At 44.5% G+C, this 25,922-nt stretch overlaps 1 protein-coding gene across 2 annotated transcripts in view; it reads right to left on the reverse strand.

Annotated features, from left to right (window-relative positions):
* The window catches only part of CBLN4 (cerebellin 4 precursor), a 65,433-nt gene extending 39,711 nt beyond the window's left edge, over window positions 1-25,722 (reverse strand). For both annotated transcript variants that reach the window (XR_012236830.1, XM_073607244.1), the window contains exon 1: window positions 24,878-25,722. Coding sequence is in view for 1 of the 2 variants with exons in the window: in XM_073607244.1 (XP_073463345.1) it covers window positions 24,878-25,186 (309 nt within the window). In the remaining variant the exon portion in view is untranslated. The remainder of the gene's footprint in view (window positions 1-24,877) is intronic.
* Between the last annotated feature and the right edge of the window lie 200 nt (window positions 25,723-25,922).

Consider the following 25,922-nt stretch of genomic DNA (forward strand, 5'->3'; position numbering starts at 1 on the left):
TGGTTGATATTCTGTCTCTACCATTTAGAATACACCTATGATAAAAGTTATAGACCCTTCATTTCTTTGTAAGTGGGCAAACTTACACAATCTGCAGGGGATCAAATAATTATTTTCCCCACTGTATGTGTGTTATTATTTTTTTTTATTATTGTCTTTAGAATCACAATTTACTAGCCCATCTAACACTACCCTCCCCACAAGGGGACACTGCTGCTATCCAGGTTATCCTCCCTAGATACAATGTAGGAGTGAGTGTAGCCACCCTAAGACAGGAAGTGTGTTACTGGCAGGATCACCAGGTGAAAAAATGAAGACTAATGCAGCCATCAAGGACTATTGCCTGAAATAAATGAAATTTTTTGTTCTTGGATTCAGATATTCAGCATTTTATTTTATCTCAAGCACAATGAGCAATGCATATAGCCTCTCAGACAGAGCATGAAGGCAAATGCACTGAAATTGCTTCTAATTTTCCTGAGCCTGCAATGGATAAATATGTACATCTCATACAGATGCACGGCCATTGACTTTCAGAGACGGTGCTGCGCCGTTGTCTCTCCAGCTATTTGCAATGCAGCATATTTAGGTGTAATTAGAGTAGAATAGACCCAATTCCCTTCGGTATGACCGTAGTTGAAATTCAGGAGTTCTCTGAATCCAGTTCATTAATTAGATCTCAGTTACATTGTCAGAGCGCAAAGAAAAAGCCTTTTTGTTTTGTTTTTCCATCCTCTTCATTTCTGTATATTTATAACAACCCAATAAAAATGAAATATCATAAAAATACCTCAAATAGGTTTCTTATTGAAGCTTACCTAAAGAAGTTGCTTTACTGAGTGCATTCAATTAAACCTTTCTTTTCTGTAAAGGGCTACGACATACGTGTGTGCAGACTATTGCATTAGGGTGTGCACCCCAAAACTCAAGCACACATGTGTGTGGGTATGTGGGGTATGTGTGTATATATATATATATATATATATATATATATATATAGATGAGCGAGAGAGTGGGGGTGACAGAGAGAGAGAGGGGTGAGTGAAAGAGAGGGGTGAAAGAGTGGTGGTGAGAGAGAGTGGTGATGCAGAGAGAGAGAGAGAGAGAGGGGTAATAGAAGGAGAGGGGGTGAGAGTGGGGGGGGGGGGGGTGAGAGAGAGGGGTGAGACAGGGAGAGAAAAAGAGAAGCGGTGTGAGGGAATGTGAGAAAGAGAGAGGTGTGTGAGAGAGAGAAAGAGGGGGTGTGAGAGATAGAGGTAAGGGAGAGAAAGAGAGGGGGTGAGTGAGAGGGGGTGGGAGAGATAGATTGGGTGAGAAAGAGAGGAGTTGGGATAGAGAGAGGGGGTGAACGACAAAGAGGGGTGAGGGAAAGAGAGGGGTGCGAGAGAGAAAAGGGTGAGGTGAAGAGAGAGAGGGGGTGAGAGAGAGAGAGAGAGAGAGGGGCGAGAGAAAGAAAGGGGGTGAGAGAGAGAGGGTGATACGGGGAGAGATGGGTGAGAGAAAGAGAAGGGAGGTGAGAAAGAGGAGGGTGAGAGAGAGAGGGGTGTGAGAGAGTGAGGAGGTGAAGAGGGATGGGAAATGAGAGAGAGAGGTAAGGGAGAGAAAAAGAGGGGGGTGAGTGAGAGGGGGTGAGAGATAGAGGGGGTGAGAGAGAGAAAGGGGTGAGTGAAAGAGAGGAGGTGAAATAGAAGTGGTGAGAGGGGGGTGAGGCAGAGAGAGAGAGAGAGAGGGGGGAGAGAGAAAGAGAGAGGGGTGAGAGGAGAGGGGATGAGAGTGGGTGGTGAGAGAGAGAGGGGGGTGTGAGAAAGAGAAAGAGGGGGTGAGAGAGGGGTAAGAGTGATGGAGTGAGAGGGATTGGGGGAGTTAGAGAAAGATAGGGGATGAGTGAGAGGGGGTGAGAGAGAGAGAGGGGGGTGAAAGACAGACAGGGGTGAGTGAAAGAGAGGGGGTGAGAGAGAGAGAGGTGTGAGGTGGAGAGAGAGGGGTGAGAGAGGGGTGAGAGAAAGAAAGGGGGGTGAGAGAGAGAGGGGGATGAGATGGGGAGAGAGGGGTGAGAGAAAGAGAAGGAAGGTGAGAGAGAGAGGGTGAGAGAGAGAGAGGGGGGTGAGGGAAAGAAAGGGGGTGAGATAGAGATGGGGTGATACGGTGAGAGGGGTGAGAGAAAGAGAAGGGAGATGAGAAAGAGGAGGGCGAGAGAGAGAGAGGTGTGAGAGAGTGAGGGGGGGAGAGGGATGGGGGATGAGAGAGAGAGAGAGGTAAGGGAGAGAAAAAGAGGGGGGGAGTGAGAGGGGTGAGAGAGAGAGAAAGGTGTGAGTGAAAGAGAGGAGGTGAAATAGAAGTGGTGAGAGAGAGGGGTGAGGCAGAGAGAAAGAAAGAGAGAGGGGTGAGAGAGGGGGACGAGAGAGGGGTGTGAGAAAGAGAAAGAGGGGATGAGAGAGGGGGTGAGAAGGATGGGGGGAGTGAGAGAGATAGAGGTAAGGGAGAGAAAGATAGGGGATAAGTGAGAGGGGGTGAGAGAGGATGTGGAAGAGAGGGGGGGTGAAAGACAGAGATGGGTGAGTGAAAGAGAGGGGGTGAGAGAGGGAGAGAGGGCCCACTTCTGTATACTGCGGGACATTTCTGTACACTGGATCACACATGGCGCAGGTGTAGATTAGTGTGTGCCAAGGCACCCCCGGCACGCCACCCCGCACATGCCTATGGGCTACGGCATATGTTGGTAACATAAAGAGATAAGTAAATGATATCTTGTTTACTGGGAAAGCAGAATCACACACGCAAGTAACTCTTTTAGTTAATGAATTTATTTCATGTCAAATAATATAATGATTAGAATAAGGCAGACGTAGATGAGATCAAAATGATATCGGCAGAGAGAATTACATTGGGGGTTATTTAATAAAGGCAAATCCACTTTGCACTGCAAGTGCACTTGGAAGTGCAGTCGCTGTAGATCCGAGAGGGACATGCAAGGAAAATAAAAAGCAGCATTTTAGCTTGCACATGATTGGATGATAAAATCAGCAGAGCTTCCCCTCATTTCAGATCTACCCTTCAGATTTACAGTGACTGCACTTCCAAGTGCACTTGTAGTGCAAAGTGGATTTGCCTTTCTTAAATAACCCCCAATGTGTCTTGGTGTAAGGTTAATCAGATGGAAAATTCTGGCCCATTAATTTCTGCTTTCCTAATTATGTGCGGTGTCCTGCTGCCATTACAACCTCATATAATAATAATGTACTGAGAACTGGCCGTTCTGTAGAGGAAGGCGTCTGTTTGTGTGGGTGGGTGGCTGTGGTGAGGACCTTAGAGTGTAAGCTCCTCCGTTGAAGAAACAGAATATTAAATTACGCAAGCTGAATCATTTAACATTTTCTATAAAATGTTGCAGAATACTTTATAGGATATAAATGTGCAAAGTGGGGGATAGTTACTAAAACCAGGGCACTCAGAATCTGATGAAGCTCTGCATGGTAGCCAATCAGCTTCTAACGTCTGCTTGTTCAGGTAAAGTGATTGTAAACGATCACCTTGTAAAACAACCCATTCAGTTTTAAATAGAAAAGGCAAAAAAATGTTGTATAGATATAAAAATACATGACCTTTTTTCCCTTGATGACCACATTCCCTCAGTTCTCAGCTGCATAAGAGCTGGGGGGGAGAGGAAGCAGCAGCACACTGAGCTTCCCAGTGAATGCTGAAAGGGAAATGGAGGAGGTAATCCCTAAAGCCGCACATCTTGTCTTGTCTTGTGGTAGTATCAGAGTGTCAGAGTGGTAACGTCAGCCTGAGCTCCAACCAGGCCATGCCACCAACGCGTTTCGCTCTGCCTCCCTGGAGCTTAATAATGGGGATGGCGATGTCATGCGTATGGGGAGTATTTAAGCATCATAGGCAGGTATGTGGAGAAGCAACAGGTCCTGATCATTGGAGGAGAGCACACTGAGTTCCCAGCATAGCTAGAGAACTGACCACGCTGTGCTCTCCTGCTTAGTGTGGGCAGTTTTTAATAGCAAAGGTGAGGGACTGGCAGGAACACCAGGAATTTAACACAAAGGAAGCAACATGGTACAGGAGGCACATATCAGGAAATACTTTGGACTCTCCTGTTTTTTCGTAAATCAACTCTATATGTTTGTGCATCATTGGTTGAAAAACTGAAATTTCCATTTTAGGTGACCAGATTCTTTTCACATGCCCATCCGTGTTTATTAATCACCTATTGGCTTTTAATACCTCTCATGATCTCCAGCATTGAATACTTCCCATCAAGTGCCTAGCTTCCGGCCCCCTGTAAAGTCTCACTGCCCCCCCCCGTTAGGTTCTAAACAAGTACGGTTCGTTTTGTTACGAATTAAAATTCGGATGAATTTTTGTTATTCGGAAATTCAGATGTATCGGAATTTCTTAATTAGAATAGTACCATAATCCGAAATAACGAAATTCGAATTCAGACTAAGTTCGAATAGTTTTCTAATACTTTTCGAATTTGAATAGTTTTCCAATTTCCAAAGAGAAATTAATAGTATAGAAAATAAGAGAAATTGAATAGAAAAAAAAATATTTCTATTCCTTTATTTTCTATTCTATTTTATGCTTTTTGGAAATAGGAAAACTACGGTATTCAAATTCGAAAACTATTCGAAAACCTTTCAAATTCGAAAACTTTTTGAATCGATTCGAAAACGAATCAACGAAACGAATCCTGAAAACGACTTAAACTAATGAAACAAATCTAACTAAATTTATTTATGCAAACAGATTGAAACAAAACAAATGTTTTCATTCTGCACATGTCTATTAGGTTCTTCCTCATGCAAAATAATGGAAAAATCTAACAAGGGGAGTGAGACTCCTTTGTAAAGATCACTGGAGGCGGGCAGAGATGGGAACTAAGCTATTGAGATCCCACCGCTGCAGTTTCCAAATAATGTTTGTAGTCACAAATGACTGCAATGTGACCCAAACTAAATTGACAGGCGCTCCACTGGGTCCTCCTATGTGGCAACCGCTTGGAGTGCAGACAAGGACAGAGCTCGTCCCAGCTGTAGACATCTAACGGAAAAAGGGAAAAGTCCTGGAGGTTGCAAATCTCTGCAAAACCCAGTAAGAAGGTGTATGACAGCCTCAGCGCCGGGCTCCAACCAGGCCACGCCCCCCAACATGTTTCATGCCGCCCACCTTCTTACAGGGTTTTGCAGAGGGTGTGCGACTTCCAAGACTTTTCCCTTTTCCGCAAATGACCGCAAGGTCCTTTTTTGGGGGGGTTTAATGACACATCCAAGAGAAGATGCGGAGAGCAGTGTTGTGCCCGAGGGATGAATCAGACATTTCTCGTAGTTTAGAATGGTTAGGTTCACAAAAAGCTGATTTCTAATTGGTGGCTGATTACTGTCGATCACTGTTTTTGGTCCCCATAAACTGGAGCACTCAGAATCTGGTGCAGCTGTGCATGGGAGCCGATCAGCTTCTAGCATCAGATTGTTTAATTAGGCTTTGACAAAAAAAAAAAAACCTGGAAGTTGACTGGTTTCCATGCAGAGCTGCTCCAGATTTTGCTCTCTCCGGTTTTAGTAAACCAACCCCATCCACCCACATGTGTCCTCCTCAGTCTGTAGGGCACTTTTGAAGATGTCGTTCTGTGAAATCTATAAGAACCACAGATGGCTGGAGTCCCACAACGATGGAACCATCAACATTAGCCTTCTCCAGCATAAAGATGTTTGGCAACAAAAGACTTAAACCATTAACGCCGTGTGCCACCAACCTGAACAACAGGCATATAAACCAAGGTAATCTGTAGAGTTACCAGCTCAATAATTACAGTCCATGTAGGCCCCCATTCTGTACCCCACCATGTGATGTCAGAGCTATATTAACAGTTATAATGGAACACGAGTAGCTGGGGTCCCAAAAGAGGTTAATCTGTAAAGTCAACGGCTCAAGCTTTAAAAACATAATTACAGTCCATGTAGGCCCCCATTCTGTACCCCACCATGGATGGTGTCAGCGCTATATTACCAGTTATAGTGGAACACAAGTCGCTGAAGTCCCAAAAGAGGTTTGGACGCCCCCCCCCTAGGAAATACCTGATTCCCCCAAGATCAGATTAATTTTTTTGAGTCAATAGCTGAAGCTTTAATAAATGGATTTTTAAAACAGCTTACCTGTAAAATCCTTTTCTTGGAGTACATCACGGGACACAGAGCACCATAATAATGACTATGTGGGTTATACGCTTACCTTTAGGTGATTGGACACTGGCAACCAATAGTAAGACGGTTCCTCCCATATAACCCCTCCCATACCGGAAGTACCTCAGTTTTGTAGCTAGCAATGACGATCCCAGAAAGAGGGGAGGGACCTCTGTGTCCCGTGATGTACTTCAAGAAAAGGATTTTACAGGTAAGCTGTTTTAAAAATCCGTTTTTCTTTATCGTACATCAAGGGACACAGAGCACCATAATAATGACTAAGTGGGATGTCCTAAAGCAGTGTTTCTCAACCTAGGGGTCGGGACCCCCTCGGGGGTCGAATGATGATTTGTCAGGGGTCACCAAATCCTGGGCTGTTCCTGAAGCCCACACCGCTCTCCCAGCCTTTTTGTGGCCGACCCACAGCAGGGCTATCCCTGGAGCCTGTGACCTCCCACCTGGGCTGTTCCTGGAGCCTGCGGCCGCCCTCTCAGCCTCTTCGCAGGTGCCCATTCAGTTCATGGTATGGCTGGGGGGCAGAGACTAGAGGTCAGCTGACTGGTGAGCAATGTGAAGTGGGAGGGGCTGGAGGAGACCCTATCTCCTGATTACGGCATAGGTGTAACTGCTACGAGACACCACCAAGTCAGAGACACGGTGAAGCCAGAGACCCAGTGAGTAACACTACCTGTGATTATAGTTGCCAATAAAAGGACTCAGGGAGCGCTAAATGTCTGAGGGTTAGGGGCGCAAATTACTTGCCTTGCCTTGGGTGCTGACAACCTACGCTATGAAAATAATTTTACTGTTAGGGGTCCCGACAACTTTGGAAATTTTATCAAGGGGTCACGGCACTAGAAGGTTGAGAACCACTGTCCTAAAGCAATGCACCTGAGGGGGGGGGGAACACATTATCTCTAAGCCCAACTGGCCTGAGACTATAAAGCTGCCTGCAACACGCTGTGGCCAAAAACAGTCTCCTTTTGTGATCTCACATCCACCTGGTAAAACCTGGTGAACGTATGAACTGAAGACCAAGCGGCCGCTTTGCAAACCTGAGTCATAGACACCTGTTAGCGTACTGCCCATGATGCACTAATCCCTCTAGTGGAGTGTGCTTTTAAATCCCAAGGTGGAACCCTGCGCTTTAATCCATACGCCTGGATAATAGTCTGACAAATCCACCTGGATATAGTTGAACTTGTTGCGGACTGTCCTTTCTTAGGACCCTCAGGCAAGACATAAAAACAGTCAGTCTTCCGAAAGGGAGCTGACATTTTCAAGTAAACTTTTATCGCCCTCACCACATTCAGTGAGTGAAGCGACCTTTCCTCCCTAGTCTTAGGGTTTGGAAAAAAGGAAGGTAAAATGATATCCTGATTCAAATGAAATTTGGAAACCACCTTCGGTATAAAATCCGGATGAGGGCGCATGACCACTCTGTCCTGATGAAGAATCAAAAAAGGTTCCTTGCAAGAAAGGGCGGCCAATTCTGACACCCTTCTAGCCGATGTTATAGCCATCAAAAATAACAATTTTCTGGTCAATAGGACAAAAGGAATATGCCTAATAGGTTCAAATGGTTGACTCTGTAAGGCTGACAGTACCAAATTTAGGTCCCAGGGACATAAAGGCGGTTTAACCGGCGGCCTCAGGTGTGTTACTCCCTTGACAAAGGTTCGCACCAAAGAATGTCATGCAATTGGCCTTTGGAAAAAAAACGATAAGGCCGAAATCTGTCCTTTAATTGTCCCTAAAGCCAGCTGCAAGTCTACTCCTATTTGGAGAAAGGCGAGAACTCTTGCAACGTATACCTACGAGGGTTCCATTTCCTTTTCTCACACCAAGAAATGTATGATAATAGATAATAGATATAATAGATTGCTCTAGAAACTGACTTTCTAGCGTTTATCAATGTAGACAAGACTGAACCCATAATACCACGGTCTTTCAATAGTCTGGTCTCAATAGCCAAGCCATCAAATTCAGAAACCGTAAAGAAGGATGGAATATGGGTCCTTGAGACAACAGGTCTGGACGGCATGGGAGGACCAATGGGTCCCCTACTGCCAACTTCAATACAACTTTAATAATCTCCGAGTACCGGGATCTCCGGGGCCACGCTGGGGCCACTAGGATCACTGTTTTTTGTTCCTCCTGTATTCTGCGTAATAAGTGCGGCAGGATTTGGATCGGAGGGAAGGCATATATCAGAGAATACTGATCCCAAGGAACTACTAATGCGTCTGTCCCAACAGCAAGCGGATCCTTGGTCCTGGATACAAACCTGTTCAGTTTGGCATTGAATCTGGATGCCAGCAGATCCACATCTGGGGTCCCCCAGTATCGGCAGATCTGTAGAAAAACCTCGGGATGCAGGCACCATTACCCTGGCCACAATTTCTGGCGACTTAGGAAATCTGCCTGCCAATTGTCCACCCCGGGATAAATACTGCCGACAGAAACGGCACATGTTCCTCTGCCCAAGTCAATATATGATTTACCTCTCTTTGGGCTGCCCGACTCCTGGTACTCCTGGAGTGGAACTGTGCATATGGCACTGCTTTAAAGGATGACACCATCTTGCCCAGTAACCTCATGCACAGCCGAATAGAAGGTGTTAGTTCTTTTTTCACCTTCTGGACAAGTTCCACTATGGAGGCGACCTTTAAGGGGGGCAGAAACACCCTTTCTTGGGCGGTGTCCAAGACCAGACCCAGATACACCAAGGCTTGGGTCGGACAAAGAGCTGACTTGTCCACATTTATAATCCAACCTAGGCGTTGTAAAACCCGTACTGTTCTTGACATGTTTTGAACCAGTATGGGGCGAGAACAATCCCTTAGGAGAAGATCATTCAGATATCCTACTACGGAGACCTTCTGAGACCTTAGGAAAGCCAACACTGGGGCCAGAATCTTTGTGAAAACCCTGTTGGCCGTGGCCAGACTGAATGGTAGTGCCACAAATTGGAAATGACTGCCCTCTACAGCGAAGAGTAGGAACCTTTGATGTGGACCGAAGATCGGCACATGAAGGTACACATCCTTGATATCTATGGACGCTAAATAGTCTCAGGGATTTTATTATTGAACGAACTGAATTCATGCGGAAGGATCAGACGTCTACAAAGAGGTTGAGAGCTTTGAGGTCCAAAATGGGCCTTACTTCCCCATTTGGTTTCGGCACAGTGAATAGGTTTGAGTAAAACCCCTTGAACCTTTCCTTGTGCGGAACCTTTACAATTACCCCCTGCATCAGCAGATGCTGTAAAGCTAGGAATAGGCATCTTCTTTTCTCTGGATCCGACGGAACCCCTGAGTACAGAAACTGATTTGGGGGGATTTCCCGGAACTCTATTCTGTAACCGTAATTTACAGTGGAAATGACCCATCTGTCTTGAACCAGTTCTTCCCAGGCATCCCCAAACAGCCGAAGCCTGCCCCCCACCCGTGAGAGCGGGGGCGCCCCTTCACAAGGTAGACTTGGAGTTGAGCTTGGGTGGCTTTTGGGTCCAGGGTTTCTTCTGACCCTGGGGTCTTTTAAACCCAGAGGGCTGAGGCCGTCGATACCGCTTAGGGGAAGAAGCACTAGGTCCTGGAGCATTGGAAATCTTATAAGAGGGTTGCTTCCCCTTCTTTTTAATAGGGAGTAGGGCACTCTTTCCTCCAGAGATCTTTTGGATATATTTATCCAGATCCTCGCCAAAGAAGCGCTCTCCATGGAATGGAAAAGCTGCGAGTAGCCTTTTACATGGCGTCTCAGCAGACAAGTTCTTTAGCCACAAGACTCTGCGCATATGGATTGACAGTAACGCAAAACGAGAAATCTGTTGGATTGAGTCCTTCAGTGCATCTACTGCAAAACATAAGGCACGAGGAATCTCCGACAATTCCTCGGCAGATTCCTCCTGGCAAGGTAGGTTCTTTACCAACTTTTTAAAGCGATCCTTTAGGGATTGGCAAATCCCAATCGCTGCAACTGCTGGCTGAACTGCTGCACCAGCCACCGAAAAGGAGGCTTTTAATAAGGACTCTAGCTTTTTATCAGCTGGATCCTTAAATACCTGGGCATTATCCACTGGGCAGGTTAAACTTTTATTTACAGAAGATATGGCAGCGTCCACCAAAGGTGTCCCCCATTTCTTCCTGAACTTCTCCTCCATAGGATATAAGATAGAAAACCTTTTTGGAGGTAAGTATATCCTGTCAGGGTGCTCCCAGTCCACGTAAACCACCTGCTCCAGTAACGGATGCAAAGGGAACGCTTGGGAAATTTGCTGAGGTCGCAAAGTAGAACAGGAGAGTCCAGACTCCTGAACCGGGGGTAACTTAAACCCAATTCGTACCATCTCAATGATTGGATAAACAATCTTTGGGAATGGGAGGCTGAAATTGGCTCTTCAGAGCCGGAGTCCTCAGCCGAGGATTCTTCAGCCTCTCCTTCCTCCCAGTCTTTTATGACCACCTCTTCCAAATCCTCCACCCATTCTGGTTCCAGATCACCTGGACCCATCTGGCTATAAGAGTCCTGGGGCTCTAGTGACTCCCCACTTGGCCCAGGCTCAGGGGAGGGAGATCTATTACACTTCCTCCCCCCCCTGTGTTACAGAGGCAATCATGCCAGCTATTTTGCCCTCAAGGCCCGCTAAGGCAGATGCCAAATCATCCTTTGTAACATAAGCCGAGGCAGGTATATTGGTAGTGGCCACTATGCCTGACAAATGCAATGGCTCAGCCAGGCCAGATGCCGCAGGTCTTTCAGGAGAAACTGAGGCTGCATCAGAATGGGGTTGGTCTCCTGTTTTTAAAGGAGGTACTCTTACCCCTGTGCTTGCCTTGTTTCCTATACCTCGTTTTCTGGAAGACATTGCTTACACACAAGGAAGGAGTACTCCCCCAAACTACAACCAGCCTTCAACCTGTCACAACTGTGTCCAAGACCTCCAGACTCTCGTGCCCAAATATCGCTCTGTGCTTGTCCACGCACACACCAGGAGCTCCATCCCTATAAAGCCTTAGCCTGAGAGTGAGTGCGCGCATCAGCGTGATCAGCGGCATGCCCGCCGCACGGCGCATGCGCCGTCCTGACACATGCGGCGCATCCGAGATGCGCACAGCAGCGGCGCACACGCACACCGATGGCGTGCACACCAGGGGCACACACACACACCGGCAGCGCGTACACGGCGCATGCGCACACCGGCGCATGCCCGACCCAAATGCGCGCCATACCGGCCATCTGTAATCCCAGACACAGGTTTAAGGTTTACCAGCAGGTTTCAGAGGGAAATATATATATATATACATTCCAAATTCCCAAAGGGAGTACTCACCATCCGAAGCAGCAAGGCCTGTTTTAACAGGCCCAATCTTCCCCCATCACGGCGGGTAGCGCCTCTAAGGACCTTCACGGACCGGGTCCCCCATGTCTTGTGGTCCACACCCCTGGACCTGTAAAGCACCCTTTCTGGTTTACCTTGGGCAAGTTTGACCAGGAATACCAACTTAACAAGGGTCCAGCGCCTATATAGGACACATTAGCTCTTGAACCGAGGCTCGGGTACCATCCACTTTAGCTTTTGTTATGCCATCCGAATGGATCCGATTATAACGTCCTCAGTGGGACATCTTTGAAGAAATTTGAAGAGCTTCAACAGCCATGACCATCACCTTCAAGACACTGGCGAAAAAACTGAGGTACTTCCGGTATGGGAGGGGTTATATGGGAGGAACCGTCTTACTATTGGTTGCCAGTGTCCAATCACCTAAAGGTAAGCGTATAACCCACATAGTCATTATTATGGTGCTCTGTGTCCCGTGATGTACGATAAAGAAAATAAAATTACAGTCCATGTAGGCCCCCATTTTGTTCCTCACCATAGATTATGTCAGATCTATATTGACAGCTATAGTGGAACACAAGCAGCTGAGGCCCCAAAAGAGGTTTGGACACCCCCTAAAAAATACCTGCCCCCCCCCCCCTTAACCAGATTTATTTTTTGAGTCAACAGGTCAAGCTTTATTAATATAATTACAGTCCATGTAGGCCCCTATTCTGTACTCCACCGTGGATGATGTCAGAGCTATATTAACAGTTGTAGTGGAAAACAAGCAGTTGAGGTCCCAAAAAGAGGTTTGGACAGCCCCTAACAAATACCTGCCCCAACCCCCCCCCCCCCCCCATCACCAGATTTATTTTTCTGAGTCAACAGCTCAAGCTTTATTAATATAATTACAGTCCATGTAGGTCCCTTATTCTGTACCCCACCATGGATGATGTCAGCGCTATATTAATAGTTATAATGGAACTCAAGCAGCTGAGGTCCCAAAAGAGGTTAATCTGTAAAATCAACGGCTCAGGCTTTAAAAGCCTAATTACAGTCCATGTAGGCCCCCCAATTCTGTACTCCACCATGGATGGTGTCAGTGCTATATTAACAGCTATAGTGGAACACAAGCAGCTGAGGCCCAAAAAGAGGTCTGGACACCCCCTAAAAAATACCTGACCCCCCCTATAACCAGATTTATTGTTTGAGTCAACAGGTCAAGCTTTATTAATTTAATTACAGTCCATGTAGGCCCCCATTCTGTACTCCACCATGGATGGTGTCAGTGCTCTATTAATATTTATGATGGAACTCAAGAAACTGAGGTCCCAAAAGAGGTTTGGACACCCCTAAAAAAAATACCTGTCCCCCCCCATAACCAGATTTATTTTTTCAGTCAACAGCTCAAGCTTTAATAATATAATTACAGTCCATGTAGGCCCCCATTCTGTACCCCACCATGGATCATGTCAGCGCTATATTAATAATTATAATGGAACTCAAGCAGCTGAGGTCCCAAAAGAGGTTAATCTGTAAAATCAATACACCCCCTAAAATAGCTCCCCCCCAATACCAGATTTAATTGAATCTTAGATGCCCAGGTCATGTTTTGCGGCATCAGTATGCATGAGTTAAATTGACAATAGTTCTATGACTAATCTGTCAGAGGGTGATGGGCGCTAGATACATGCACAAGTGCGGACTCCTAGTCCTCTGCTGCAATGTCGAACGACGTTCTCACAGCACAGGGCTCTGTGCACGAGGACTTAAATCGGCATATTGCACCAATAGATCTTGGGAAACAAAGGGGTTAAGCCATGAAACATGACGGGGCGCTAATCTGAACAGCAGAAACCGCAGGCAGCGAGCCATATTAACTCTTCAAGTCTTTACCCACCGACTCGCTGCTTTCAGGCTGGTTCACTGGGTGGCCAAATCAAAGGCTTCATTAAATTAGGATCATGAAGAGTGCAGGAAAGGCATACAAAGCTTATTTGGAGAAAACTCTCATTGTGAGACACCACGCCGCTTGCTAGTGCGTTTGCCATCCCGCAGAGTGAGTATATAGTACGAAATGTATCCTGCTGTGTCCCTACCAATAAATCATGGTACACGCTTTCTTCACGTTCAGAAAATTAAATAACACCGACAGCAGGGAATTAATTAATGACTTCATTTACTTTAGACATCTCTTTTTTTTTTTTTGTATAGCTTTGCTCTTTTGCAGCTGTAATCACACTGGAAAGACAGCAGTCTTCTAGGTCAGCTATTCTTCAGTTCAAGCCAATTCTGCCCTCACACCCATCGGTTTTCATGAGACTGACCTTTGATGCAATCGTTCTTAATCAATATGATGATCGAACGAGTCAACTGAAACAACACAATATGGTTGATTTTCTAAAACTGGAGAGTACAATATCTGGTACAGCTGTGCATAGCAGCCAATCAGCTTCTAACTTCAGCTCGTTCAGTTAAGCTTTGATGAAAATAACTGCAAGCTGATTGGCTACCGTGCACAGCTGCACCAAATTTTGCACTCTCCAGTTTTCATTCGCCAGCAATAGCCCAATCACTTGGAGAAAAGCACCACACAATGGGCTTGAAGGCACTTGCATCTTTCCAACCGATCCAACCGTTTGCCGACTTCCATTTTTTTTTTTAAAAAGGTCAAAGACGAAGGCGATGCAACTGTTTGCCGACTTCCAAAATTTTTGCAGGGTCAAAGACGGTCAAAATTGCATTGGAAAAGATCTAAAAAAGAATATCACAAATGATTCTTGGATCATAACATGCATGGATTGGATTCCTCGTCAACAGTCAATACTAATGGGCAGATCACGTAGCCATCAGCAGCACCAGGACACCTTTTATTGGCTAATGAGTACACTAAAAAATAGTAGGGTTTGGAAGAACATTGGGCTCAGAAGGCCTGAGGACCTTTATAACGTAATTACATAGTTAGGTTGAAAGACACAAGTCCATCTATCCATAACAATATCTACTACAATAGCCCAATCACTCGGAGAAAAGCACCACACAATGGGCTTGAAGGCACCTGCACCTTTCCAACCGATCCAACTGTTTGCCAACTTCAAAATTTTTTTAAGGGTCAAAGACGAGGGCGATTAAAATTGCATTGGAGAAGATCTAAAGAAGAATATCACAAATGATTCTTAGATCATAACATGTATGACCAGGACAGGATTGCTCATCGACAGTCAATACTAATGGGCAGATCATGTAGCCATCGGCAGCACCAGGACACCTTTTATTGGCTAATGAGTACTTTAAAAAAAATAGGGTTTGGAAGAACATTGGGCTCAGAAGGCCTGAGGACCTTTATAACATATTTACAGTCAGGTTGAAAGACACAAGTCCATCAATCCATAGCAATATCTACTGTATCACTTCATTCTAGATTAATGCTTCCCAACCTCATTCCTCAAGTCCCCCCAACAGACCATATTTTGGGAATTCCTATTAGACAAAACATCTGTCATGATTATTATTTCACAGGACTTATATAGCGTCAACCATAGGCGTGTACGAAGGGCTTTTAGAACCCTGATATTTCAGCAAAGCCCCCTAGTGGGGCTCCTAAAAAATTTTTTTTCAAACAATTTACATTTTTTTTAAAAGATAATAAAAAGAAAAACTACTGACACAATCCACTGTCCTACTGACACCATCCATTGCTCGACTGAGACTGTCAGCATATATACAAATGCATATGTGTTTGGGCTTTGGGGTGCACACCCTAATGTAATAGGCTGTGCACACCTATGGTGCCAACAGTTACACAGCGCTTTACAATATAAAGGGGGAAAGTACAATTACAATACAGTTCAATATAAAAGGAATAGAAAGGCCCTGCTCATGGTGCTTGCAATCTAAAAGGAGGGGGAGGTGGTACAAATAGTAATAGCTGCAAGGGATGATCTGATGGAAGTGGCTCAATACAGTCCTTACTGTAGGTGGAGGTGGTGTAGGCTTCCCTGAATAAATGAGTTTTCAAGGATCGCCTAAAGGCATACAGGGAAGGAGCTGGCCGAACATACCGGGGCAGGGAGTTCCAGAGGATGGGAGAGGTTCTGGAGAAGTCCTGCAGGCGAGTATGGGAGGAGGTAACAAGGGAGCTGGAGAGCAGGAGGTATTGGGAGAAGCAGAGAAGACGATTTGGGCGATATCTGCAGATAAGGTTGGTGATATAGCTGGGGGTGATATTGTAGATGACCTTGTATGTTGTCGTTAGTGTTTTGAATTTTATACGGTGGGGTAGGGGAAGCCAGTGAAGGGATTGGCAGAGAGGGGCAGCAGTCACGGATCGGTTAGTGAGGTGTATTAGTCTAGGAGCAGCATTCATAATACACTGAAGGGGGGATAGCCTGTGTAGAGGTTGGCCGGTGAGGAGGGAGCTGTAGTAGTGAACATGAAAAATAGCCTCCTGGGGTCCGAGAGATGAGTGTGGGTGGAGGTAACAAGGGAGCTAGAGAGCAAGATGTCTTGGGACATCAATACAATTAGCATTGACTTAAAGAACATGAACATGTGCAAGGTGAAGTGAATCCTAAAAACATGACCCTTTGGGGGGTACTTGAGGACCGAGGTTGGGAACCACTGTCTTAGATGATAAGACTGTCTTTAAAATATATGGTGGGACCTTGGGGTTGATTTACTAAAGGCGAAGAGACTGTGGGGTTGATTTACTAAAGGCGAAGAGACTGCGGGGTTGATTTACTAAAGGTGAAGAGGTGAAGAGATTGTGGGGTTGATTTACTAAAGTCAACTTTGCAAATTGCAGTTGCCCTCTGCAAGTGCAGTTGCTCCAGAGCTTAGTAAGTGAGGTAAAGCTTCACTTTGCAAAGGATACCCGATCACATGCAAGGAAAATTAAAAACAGCATTTTTGCTTGCACATGATTGGATGATGGAAGTCAGCAGAGCTTCTGCGCATTTACTAAGCTCTGGAGCAACTGCTCTTGCAGAGGGCAACTGCACTTTGCAAAGCGCACAGTCTATTTGCCTTTAGTAAATCAACCCCTGTGTACTTTGCAAAGTTTAGGTATGAACAGAAAAGATATTCTCCTGCGCTCGTGTAGGCGGTATTGGTGTAAAAGGTACACAGAGGAGGATACTACTAAAGTAGCCAAAAACCGGACTTTATAGGCATGGAAACAATGGAGAAGTGAAAAAAATATTGATCATATTATTTATTTGAAAAAACACATTATACAAACACAATGTTCAAAAAGAGATAAAAACTTTGAACCTTGATCGTGTCCTGAAGAAGCCTTGCGGTGAAACGCGTAGACGCACAAAGGCTCACTGTACTGACTGTATCTGTTTTCATGTTTTTATCTCTTTTTGAACATTGTGTTTGTTTAATGTATTTTTTCAAATAAATGATATGATCAATATTTTTTTCACTTCTCCATTGTTTCCATGCCTATAAAGTCCGGTTTTTGGCTACTTTAGTAGTATCCTTCTCTGTGTCCCTATATTTTCGGATGTGGCATTGGTAGTGATTCTTTTTCTTATTTTCTGGTGTAAAAGGTAGTAATTTCAGATAGTAGGTTGTGATACATCTCCCACTCAGCCACTCCTCTCTATGTAAACCTACCACATTATACAGACCTCCCTTTGTTTTCCAATTTTAATGACTAATTTTAAGTGAATATTTTGTAACCTAGCTTTTATGAAGACGTAGTAATTTCTCTGTACCCATCCACTCTGTTTAGAATAAACTATATCAATTTGATCCATGTGTTAGATCACACGCCTTTTTCTTCTCTCTGACTTGTACCGTATATACTCGAGTATAAGCCGACCCGAATATAAGCCGAGGCACCTATATTTACCACAAAAAACTGGGAAAACTTATTGACTCGAGTATAAGCCTAGGGTGAGAAATCCGCAGCTACTGTTAGTGGAAAAGAGGGTCAACAATGCCCATTTGCAGCCTCACTGTGACCATTTGCAGTCTCACTGTGCCCATTTGCAGCCATAGGTCCCCCGGACATCAAACTCGGTAGTTAAGGGTTCCTAGATGCCCCCTAGCTGCAGCCAAAATTTGGGGTCTCTGGACCCAAAGGGTCCTGAAATGACATTGCTGCAGATGGACACAGTTGACTGACTTTGGGGCCCCGTATCTTGGGGCCACTTGGTGCTAGGAACCCCAAATTTGGTGTGCAAACCCAGTGGAACTAGCACTACGACATATCCAGCTGGGGCTCCTAGCTTCAAGTGGCCTTGAGATACGGGGCCCAAATTCAGTTTGGAAAATGTCAAGCACTTTCCTGCAGCAGAGAATTACATTTTCTGAACCGAATTTGGGGCCCCGTATATCAGGGCCACTTGGTGCTAGGAACCCAAGCTTTGATAATGTTGTAGTGCTAGTTCCACTGAGTTTGCACACCAAATCTGGGATTCCTAGCACCAAGTGACCCTGAGATACGGGGCCCAAAAATCAGTTCGGAAAATGTCAAGCATTTTTCTGCAGCAGAGAATGACATTTTCTGAACCGAATTTGGGGCCCCGTATATCAGGGCCACTTGGTTCTAGGAACCCAAGCTTTGGATACCTTGTAGTGCTAGTTCCACTGGGTTTGCACACCAAATCTGGGATTCCTAGCACCAAGCAACCCTGAGATACGGGGCCCCAAATTCGGTTCGGAAAATGTCATTCTCTGCTGCAGAAAAGTGCTTGACTCGAGTATAAGCCGAGGGGGGGCATTTTCAGCACAAAAAAATGTGCTGAAAAACTCGGCTTATACTCGAGTATATACAATACTTTTCAAAGTGCAGTTGCTCCAGAGAATTGGTGAATGAGGTAAAGCCTCACTTTGCAAAGAATACTTAATCACGAGCAAGGAAAAAAAAAAAAAAAAAGACATTTTTGCTTGCACGTGATTGGATGCTGGAAGTCAGCAGAGCTTCTGCTCATTTACTTAGCTCTGGAGCAACTGCAACTTTGCAAAGTGCTCAGTCTATTCGCCTTTTTAGTAAATCAACCTTTTTGCCTCTTGGCTTGCTGCAGCACGGTGTTTAGTCTATTCTAATGTTAATAGAAATTGTAAAGGTGCATGAATGGTCACATATATTTTCCAGCATTATAAATCAGCTTATAAATCGAATCCCAAAGCTTTTTTTTTTTTTTTGAAGACCACATCTTACGATCGCACAAATAATCTGGCAGAATGCTATAAAACTTTATCACTGCGGATCCCTTTCAGGCCAGGGCTTAGCTGACACAGCGAACGGGTATGAATGGGAGCGCCAAAGGCGGATTGCGTATGGGATCGTTCCTTGGCATGTTTACCCGTGCTTAATTACTGAAAACATGAATACGGCTTATGAAATATTTATAAGACGCGTTGCCTCGAAGTCTAAGACTCCGTGTGGTGCTCGGGAGCGAGAGCTGGATGTAGCACTCGGGGTGTCCTTGGTGCAGTGCATTGGAATTCCAGCACTTAACACGACCGTCTAGGAACTGTGAAATATCAATAGCGGGCACCTGTTGATTCCCATGGCAATAAAAAAAAAACATAAATCTGCAAAAACACAGTCTGGAAAAAAAATATCTGTCGCTCATGGCTCAAAGAATTTCAAGATTCTCAGTTAACGCTTTGCACGCCGCTCTACACTCTTCTACCAAAATTGTGCAGAAAATCAGGATTTTTTTTTATATTTGTATATATATATAGTGCAATATATGCTTAAGCTAGCCAGCTGCATCCAAGTGGTCATTGCATGCTCAACCTGCAAAACTGAAAATCCTTGCATGCATCTTAGGCACTTTTGTTGGTCATATACCGTCAATATCGGGTAACCAAATTGCAGATATTGCCAATGTCTGTTCAAGCCGGTCAGCTGTATCCAAACTGATCCTTCTCTGGTCATTCTGTACTCAACCAGCAATAAAAGAAAATACATACTTTCAGCATACCTAAAGCCCCAATATGGGTTAAAAGGATTGAATCTGTTGCAATATATGTCCAAGCTATGTCGAAAGTGATTCTTCTCTGACCGATCCCTGATCAACCAGTAGAATGGGAAATACAGAAAAACCTTGGATTGAGAGCATAATTTGTTCCAGGAACATGCTTGTAATCCAAAGCACTTGTATATCAAAGCGAATTTCCCCATAAGAAATCATGGAAACTCAAATGATTTGTTACACAACCATTTATTCATAGGTCCTTCAGTCTATAGTCCATATAAAAAGATTATAGGAATGTGATCAGGTTGTGTAACCATAAAACGTCCATCCAAAAATGGAAGCCTCCACAAGCGGATTAGAAACAAAATCCAGCAGGAGCTCCAGAGTATAAAAGAGAAGAGAGGCGCCTCTAATTGTAGCAATATGTTTCTAAATGTTGTACCTTCATTAAATGTAACCATATTGCTACACTTAGAGGCGCCTCTCTTCTCTTTTATACTCAGTTGTGACCTGACGCTATTTGTATATCAAGACATCGCTTGTATATCAAATCAAAATTTATTTTAAAAATTTTGTTTGTCTTGCAAAACGCTCTCAAACCAAGTTACTCTCAAACCAAGGTTTTACTATGCATGCAGCTAGTGTACTTTAGTGGTCATATAGTACCCTTATGATGTAAAGAAGATACCTATATTGTAGTACAGGTGCAATATCTCTGATCCTTTCATACTCAGCCAGTAAAATGGAAAATACTTCCATGTACCTACCTAGTGTACTTTAGTGTCAATATGGTACGTCTCTGACCAGCCCCTGATCAACCAGCAGAATAGGAAATACTTAACATGCACCCAGTGTACATTAGACCCCTTTCACACTAAGGCGGTTTTAGCGCTAGAAAAAGCCTCTAAATAGCGCCTGAAAACCGCCTCCCATTCATTGCAGCGTGTCTTTTCACACTGGGGGCGCTGCACATGCGGGGCGTTAGGAAAAGTCCTGCAAGCATCATCTTTGGGGGGTGGTTTGGGAGCGCGGTGTTTAGCGCCCCCAAAAATGCCCAGCCCATTGAAGCGAATGGGCAGCACTTGCGAAGCGCCCAAAAAGCAACACGAGCGCTTTAAACCCCTTCTTTGGGGCTAAAAGGGCCCCGCTAGCGGCCGAAAAAGCGCCACGTAAACAGCGCTAAAGCGCCGCTAAAACGAGCGGCGCTTTAGCGCTAACGTGGCTGCGGCCCCAGTGTAAAAGGGGGCCTTGGTGATCATATAATACCAAAATGATGTAAACTACCTATATTGTAATACTGGTGCCATATCTCCGGGCCTTCCATACTCAGACAGCAAAATGGAAAATACTTGCCTATAAATAGTGTACTTTAGTGGTCATTTAGTGCCAAGATGGTGAAAAAAAATTGACCTATATTGTAATACTGGTGCAATATCTCCGATCCTTCCATACTCAGCCTGTAGAATGGAAAACACTTGCACGTACATAGGGGGTTATTTACGAAAGGCAAATCCACTTTGCACTACAAGTGCAAACTACAAGTGCAAAGTGCACTTGAAATTGCACTGAAAGTGCACTTGGAAGTGCAGTCGCTGTAAAACTGAGGGGTAGATCTGAAATGAGGGGAAGCTCTGCTGATTTTAAAATCCAATCATGTGCAAGCTAAAATGCTGTTTTTTTATCTCCCTTGCATGTCCCCCTCGGATCTACAGATACTTTACTTCCAAGTGCACTTTCAGGGCACTTGTTGTGCAAAGTGGATTTGCCTTTAGTAAATAACCCCCATAGTGCCAATATGGTACTTCTCTGACCAGTCCCTATTCAACCAGCAGAATGGGAAATACTTCCATGCATCTGGTGTACTTTAGTGATCATATAGAACCACCATGGTGAAAACAAAGTACCTATATTGTAATACAGGTGCATCAAAGTGACTTATCTCCGGTCCTTCCATACTCAGACAGGAAAATGGAAAACACTCCCATGCACCTCGTGTACTGTCGTAGTCATATTACAACAATACGGTGTAAGCAAATTACATATACGGGTTCAACCCGGCCAACTGCCTTAAAGTGATTTATCTCCGGTCCTTCCACACTGAGTCAGCCAAATGGAAAATACTTGTATGAACGTAATGTACTCTTATAGTGCCTAATGCTGTTAATGAATTGCTAATATAAGGGCTTAACCTGGCCAACTGTGTTAAGGTGATTCATCTCTGCTCCTTCCATACTCAACCAGAAAAATGGAAAATACTTTACATTACATCTAGCATACCTCAGTGGTACTCTAGTTTCAATGTGAGTTATTATGGGTGCATGCATTCAAGCTGTGTTAAAACGGAAAACACTTACACCTAGTCTACTATAGCGCTCATAGTGTGTAAACTCATTACAAATCATCTTGCAGTACATGTTCGCCCCTGGCTAATTGCTTCTATCTCTGGCCATTCCATATCAGCAAAATGGAAAAATGCCTACAATGCAGATAGCATACCTGAGTGGTCATATAGTAGCCGATATGGGCTAAACGCATTGCATGTATTGTAAATAAGTGGTCAAGCTGACCAACTGCCTCAAAGTGTTCCATCTCTGGTCATTCCATACCGAATTAATAAAATAGAAAATACTTAGGTGTACCTAGCGTACCTGAGTTGTTGTATAGTGCCAATATAGACTAAACTCATTCCATATATTGTAGTAGGGGTTCAAGCTGGCAAGTGATCTACGTCTAGTCATTTCATATCGAATAAACAATATAGAAAGCACTTAAATGTAGCTAGCATACCCGAGTGGTCATATAGTACCAATATGTACTAAAAGCTTTGCATTCTTTTGTAATAGATGTTTAAGCTGCCTAACTGCATCAGTATGATCTGCCTCTGGTCCTTGCATACGTGCCTGCACCTTGCATACCTGAGTGGTCGTACGGTACCAGTATGGGCTCAGCACTGGTCAACTGCATCCAAGTGATTTATCACTGGTTCCTGTATACCAAATTAGCTCAAAATAGAAAATACTGAGATGCACCTAGCATACCTTAGTGGTTGTATAGTACCAACGTGGACTAAACTCATTGCATGCATTGTAATGGGCGTTCAAGCTAGCCAACTGCCTCCAAGTGATCTACACCTACATGGGCTAAACTATATCGTAGAGATGTCCAAGCTTGCCGGCTGCATAAAAGTGACCTATCTATGGCCCTTACATATTGAATCACCAGAATAAAAAAAAAAATATTAGGAGCACCTAGCATACCTTAGTGATCATATAGTGCCAATAGGGTGTAAACTCATTGCATATATTGTAATATAGGTTCAAGCTGACCAACTCCCACCCAAATCTATACTTGCATGGGTTAAACCCATTGCATATATTGTAGAGCTGTTTAAGCTGAGCAAACCCCCCCCCCCCCCCCCAAGTGATCTAAACTTGCAGGGGTTAAAGTCATTGCATGTATTGTAGAGATGTTCAAGCTTGTCAACTGCAACAAAGTGACCTATCTCTAGTTCTTGTATAGCAGGGGTCTCCAAACTTTCTAACCAAAGGGCCAGCTTACTGTCCTTCAGACTTGGGGAGGGGGATGGAGGTTGATATGTGGCCATTGGAAGTAGATAAGGTCCTGAAATCAGTGGGAATAAACAATGCCCCATCTTTGGTATCAGTGGAATGAATAGTGCCCCATCTTTGGTATCAGTGGAATAAATGGTGCCCCATCTTTGATGTCAGTGTAATGAGTAGTGCCCCATCTTTGGTGTCAGTGGGAGGAATTGTGCCCCATCATTGGTATCGGTGGAATGAATAGTGCCCCATCGTTGGTGTCAGTGGGAGGAATAGTGCCCTATTGTTGGTACTACTGGTAGGAATTCTTCCCCTTCATTGGTACCCCTTCAATTATGTCTCATTGATGGCATCAGTGGACAAAAATAGTACCCCAAGGGCCAGATAAAAGCAAGAAAAGGGTTGCATCTGGCCCCCGGGCCACAGTTTGTGGAGCATTGTCATATACCAAATCAACAAAATAGAAAAATACTTACATGTACCTAGCATACCTTAGTGGTTGCATGGTACCAATATGGACTAGACTCATTGCACATATTGTATTCAAGCTAGCCAGCTGCCTCTAAGTGATCTACACCTACATTGGGCTAAACTATATTGTAGAGATGTCCAAGCTTGCCATCGAAGTGATCTGTCTCTGACTAGTCTCTAGCCATCCAGCAAAAGGTCCTAGGCTTACATGTAGCTGGCTACTTTAGTGGTTTTTGTATACCAAATCAACAAAATAGAACTACTTATGCACCTAGCATACCTTAGTGCTTGTATGGCACCAATATGGACTAAACCCATTGCCTATATTGTAATAGATGTCCAAGCTAGCCAACCGCCTCTTAGAGATCTGCACCTACATGGGCTAAACTATATTGTAGAGATGTCCATGCTTGATCTATCCATGGTCCTTGAATACCGAATCACCAAAATAAAAAAAAAGTTATGAGCACCCAGGACACCTTAGTGGTCATATAGTGCCAGGAGGGTGTAAACCCATTATATATATTGCAATAGCTGTTCAAGCTGTTCAACTCGCCCCAAAAGTGATCTACTTACATGGGCTAAACCCATTGCATATTGTAGAGATGTTCAAGCTTGCCAACTGCATCAAAGTGATCTATCTCTCTGACTAGTCTCTATCCATCCAGCAAAAGGTCTTAGGCTTACATGTAGCTGGCTACTTTAGTGGTTTTTGTATACTGCAATCACCAAAATAAAAAAAATACTTATGAGCACCTAGGACACCTTAGTGGTCATATAATGCCAGTAGGGTGTAAACCCATTATATATATATATATATATATATATATATATATATATTGCAATAGATGTTCAAGCTGAACAGCCCCCCCAAAGGTGATCTATACCCTATGGGCTAAACCCATTGCATATATTGTAATAGGTGTTCATGCTTGCCAACTGCGTCAAAGTGATCTATCTCTCTGGTCTCTATTCATCCAGCAAAAGGTCCTAGGCTTACATGTAGCTGGCTACTTTAGTGGTTTATGTATATAGAATCAACACAATAGAACTTACTTACATGCACCTAGCATACCTTGGTGGTTGTATGGTACCAATACGGACTAAACCCATTGCATATATTGTAATAGATGTCCAAGCTGGACAACTGCTGCGTCAAAGTGATCTATCTCTGACCAACCAGCTAAAAGGTCCTAGACTTACATGTAGCTGGCTACTTTAGTGGACCTATAGGGTAAGCTGACACTTCTGGAGGAAATGCTCCAGATCTGGACACTGTCCTGCACTTGAAACAAAATCTCCGTGGTCACCCCCACCCAAAAAAAAAAATCTTTATGAGATAAGTGTACATCGATTCAGCTATTAGGAATAAGGGGGCAGACATACCTGGTCAAAATAGATTATCCTAGTTTTGTTGCTCATCTCAGAAGGCTCATGGTTGGTACTCCTCACAGCTGAGAAGGCAACCTTGGAGTTGGCTGCCCTGACAGATATCCCAAGAGGGGAAGAGGAAGATCCCTTGGAGTCAGTGGCCGGGTTGGAATCGCACACCACCAGGCACTTGCCTTCCAGGACGATGGGCTCGGTGTCGTTCTGGGCTAGGCAAGGCGAGGAGCCGATGAGCAGAGCCCAGCAGAGTGGGATCAGCACCTTGGAGAGCTCCGCATAGGAGCGCACTGCTTTCAGCACCACCATGGTGTCGGCTCTGTCTCCTCTCAACCTCTGTCAGCAAAAAAAAAAAAAAAAAAAATCACTTTCCAAAAAAAATGAAAAAAAAATGAAAAAAAATTAACCCCTGCCTCCAAAACCCCCAACAAAAAGTCTTCCTGGCTTTATTCTGTCCCGTCCTCTTCCAAAAAAGTCTCCTTAATCCTGGATCCCCAAACTCTGCATCCAAAAAAAAAAGGCACCAAAAAAAGTGAATTATTGATGGGAAGGCTCAAGCAGTAGCAGCAGCTTAATGCTAGGCGATGCCATGGTTGTTGTGTGCCCCCCTCTCCTCTATCACATCTTCCTGAGCTGTCTATTGATTCCAGAGGTAGCCTCGTCTTTGTGCTGCCAGGAGCTCACATCCTGCCTCTGCCTTCATGGCAATGCCTGCTCCAAGCTCCAATTCCCCAAAGCCTTATGTCATAATAGACTTAGCACAGCCCTCACCCTGCAAAGATCCTACAGGCTCCATACAGCAAGAGGAGGGGGGCATATATCACTCTCTTATCTACTCATTAGGACCAGCTCTGGACTTGGAGCATGGGAGATTATTACACTCACCTATGGGGGGGGCATATGACAAAATCAGCTCACAAGGGGGGAAATAATCAGGGGCAAAGTGCAGGGAATACAATCAGATCTCAATGTACTGTAATGTACTGCAGCCACAGCGATGAAACATTACAGGCTGCTGCAGGTGATTGCACTTTACATGTCTCAG

Source organism: Aquarana catesbeiana, linkage group LG12, assembly GCF_042186555.1.
Source record: "Aquarana catesbeiana isolate 2022-GZ linkage group LG12, ASM4218655v1, whole genome shotgun sequence".
NCBI classification, from domain to species: Eukaryota; Metazoa; Chordata; class Amphibia; order Anura; family Ranidae; genus Aquarana; species Aquarana catesbeiana.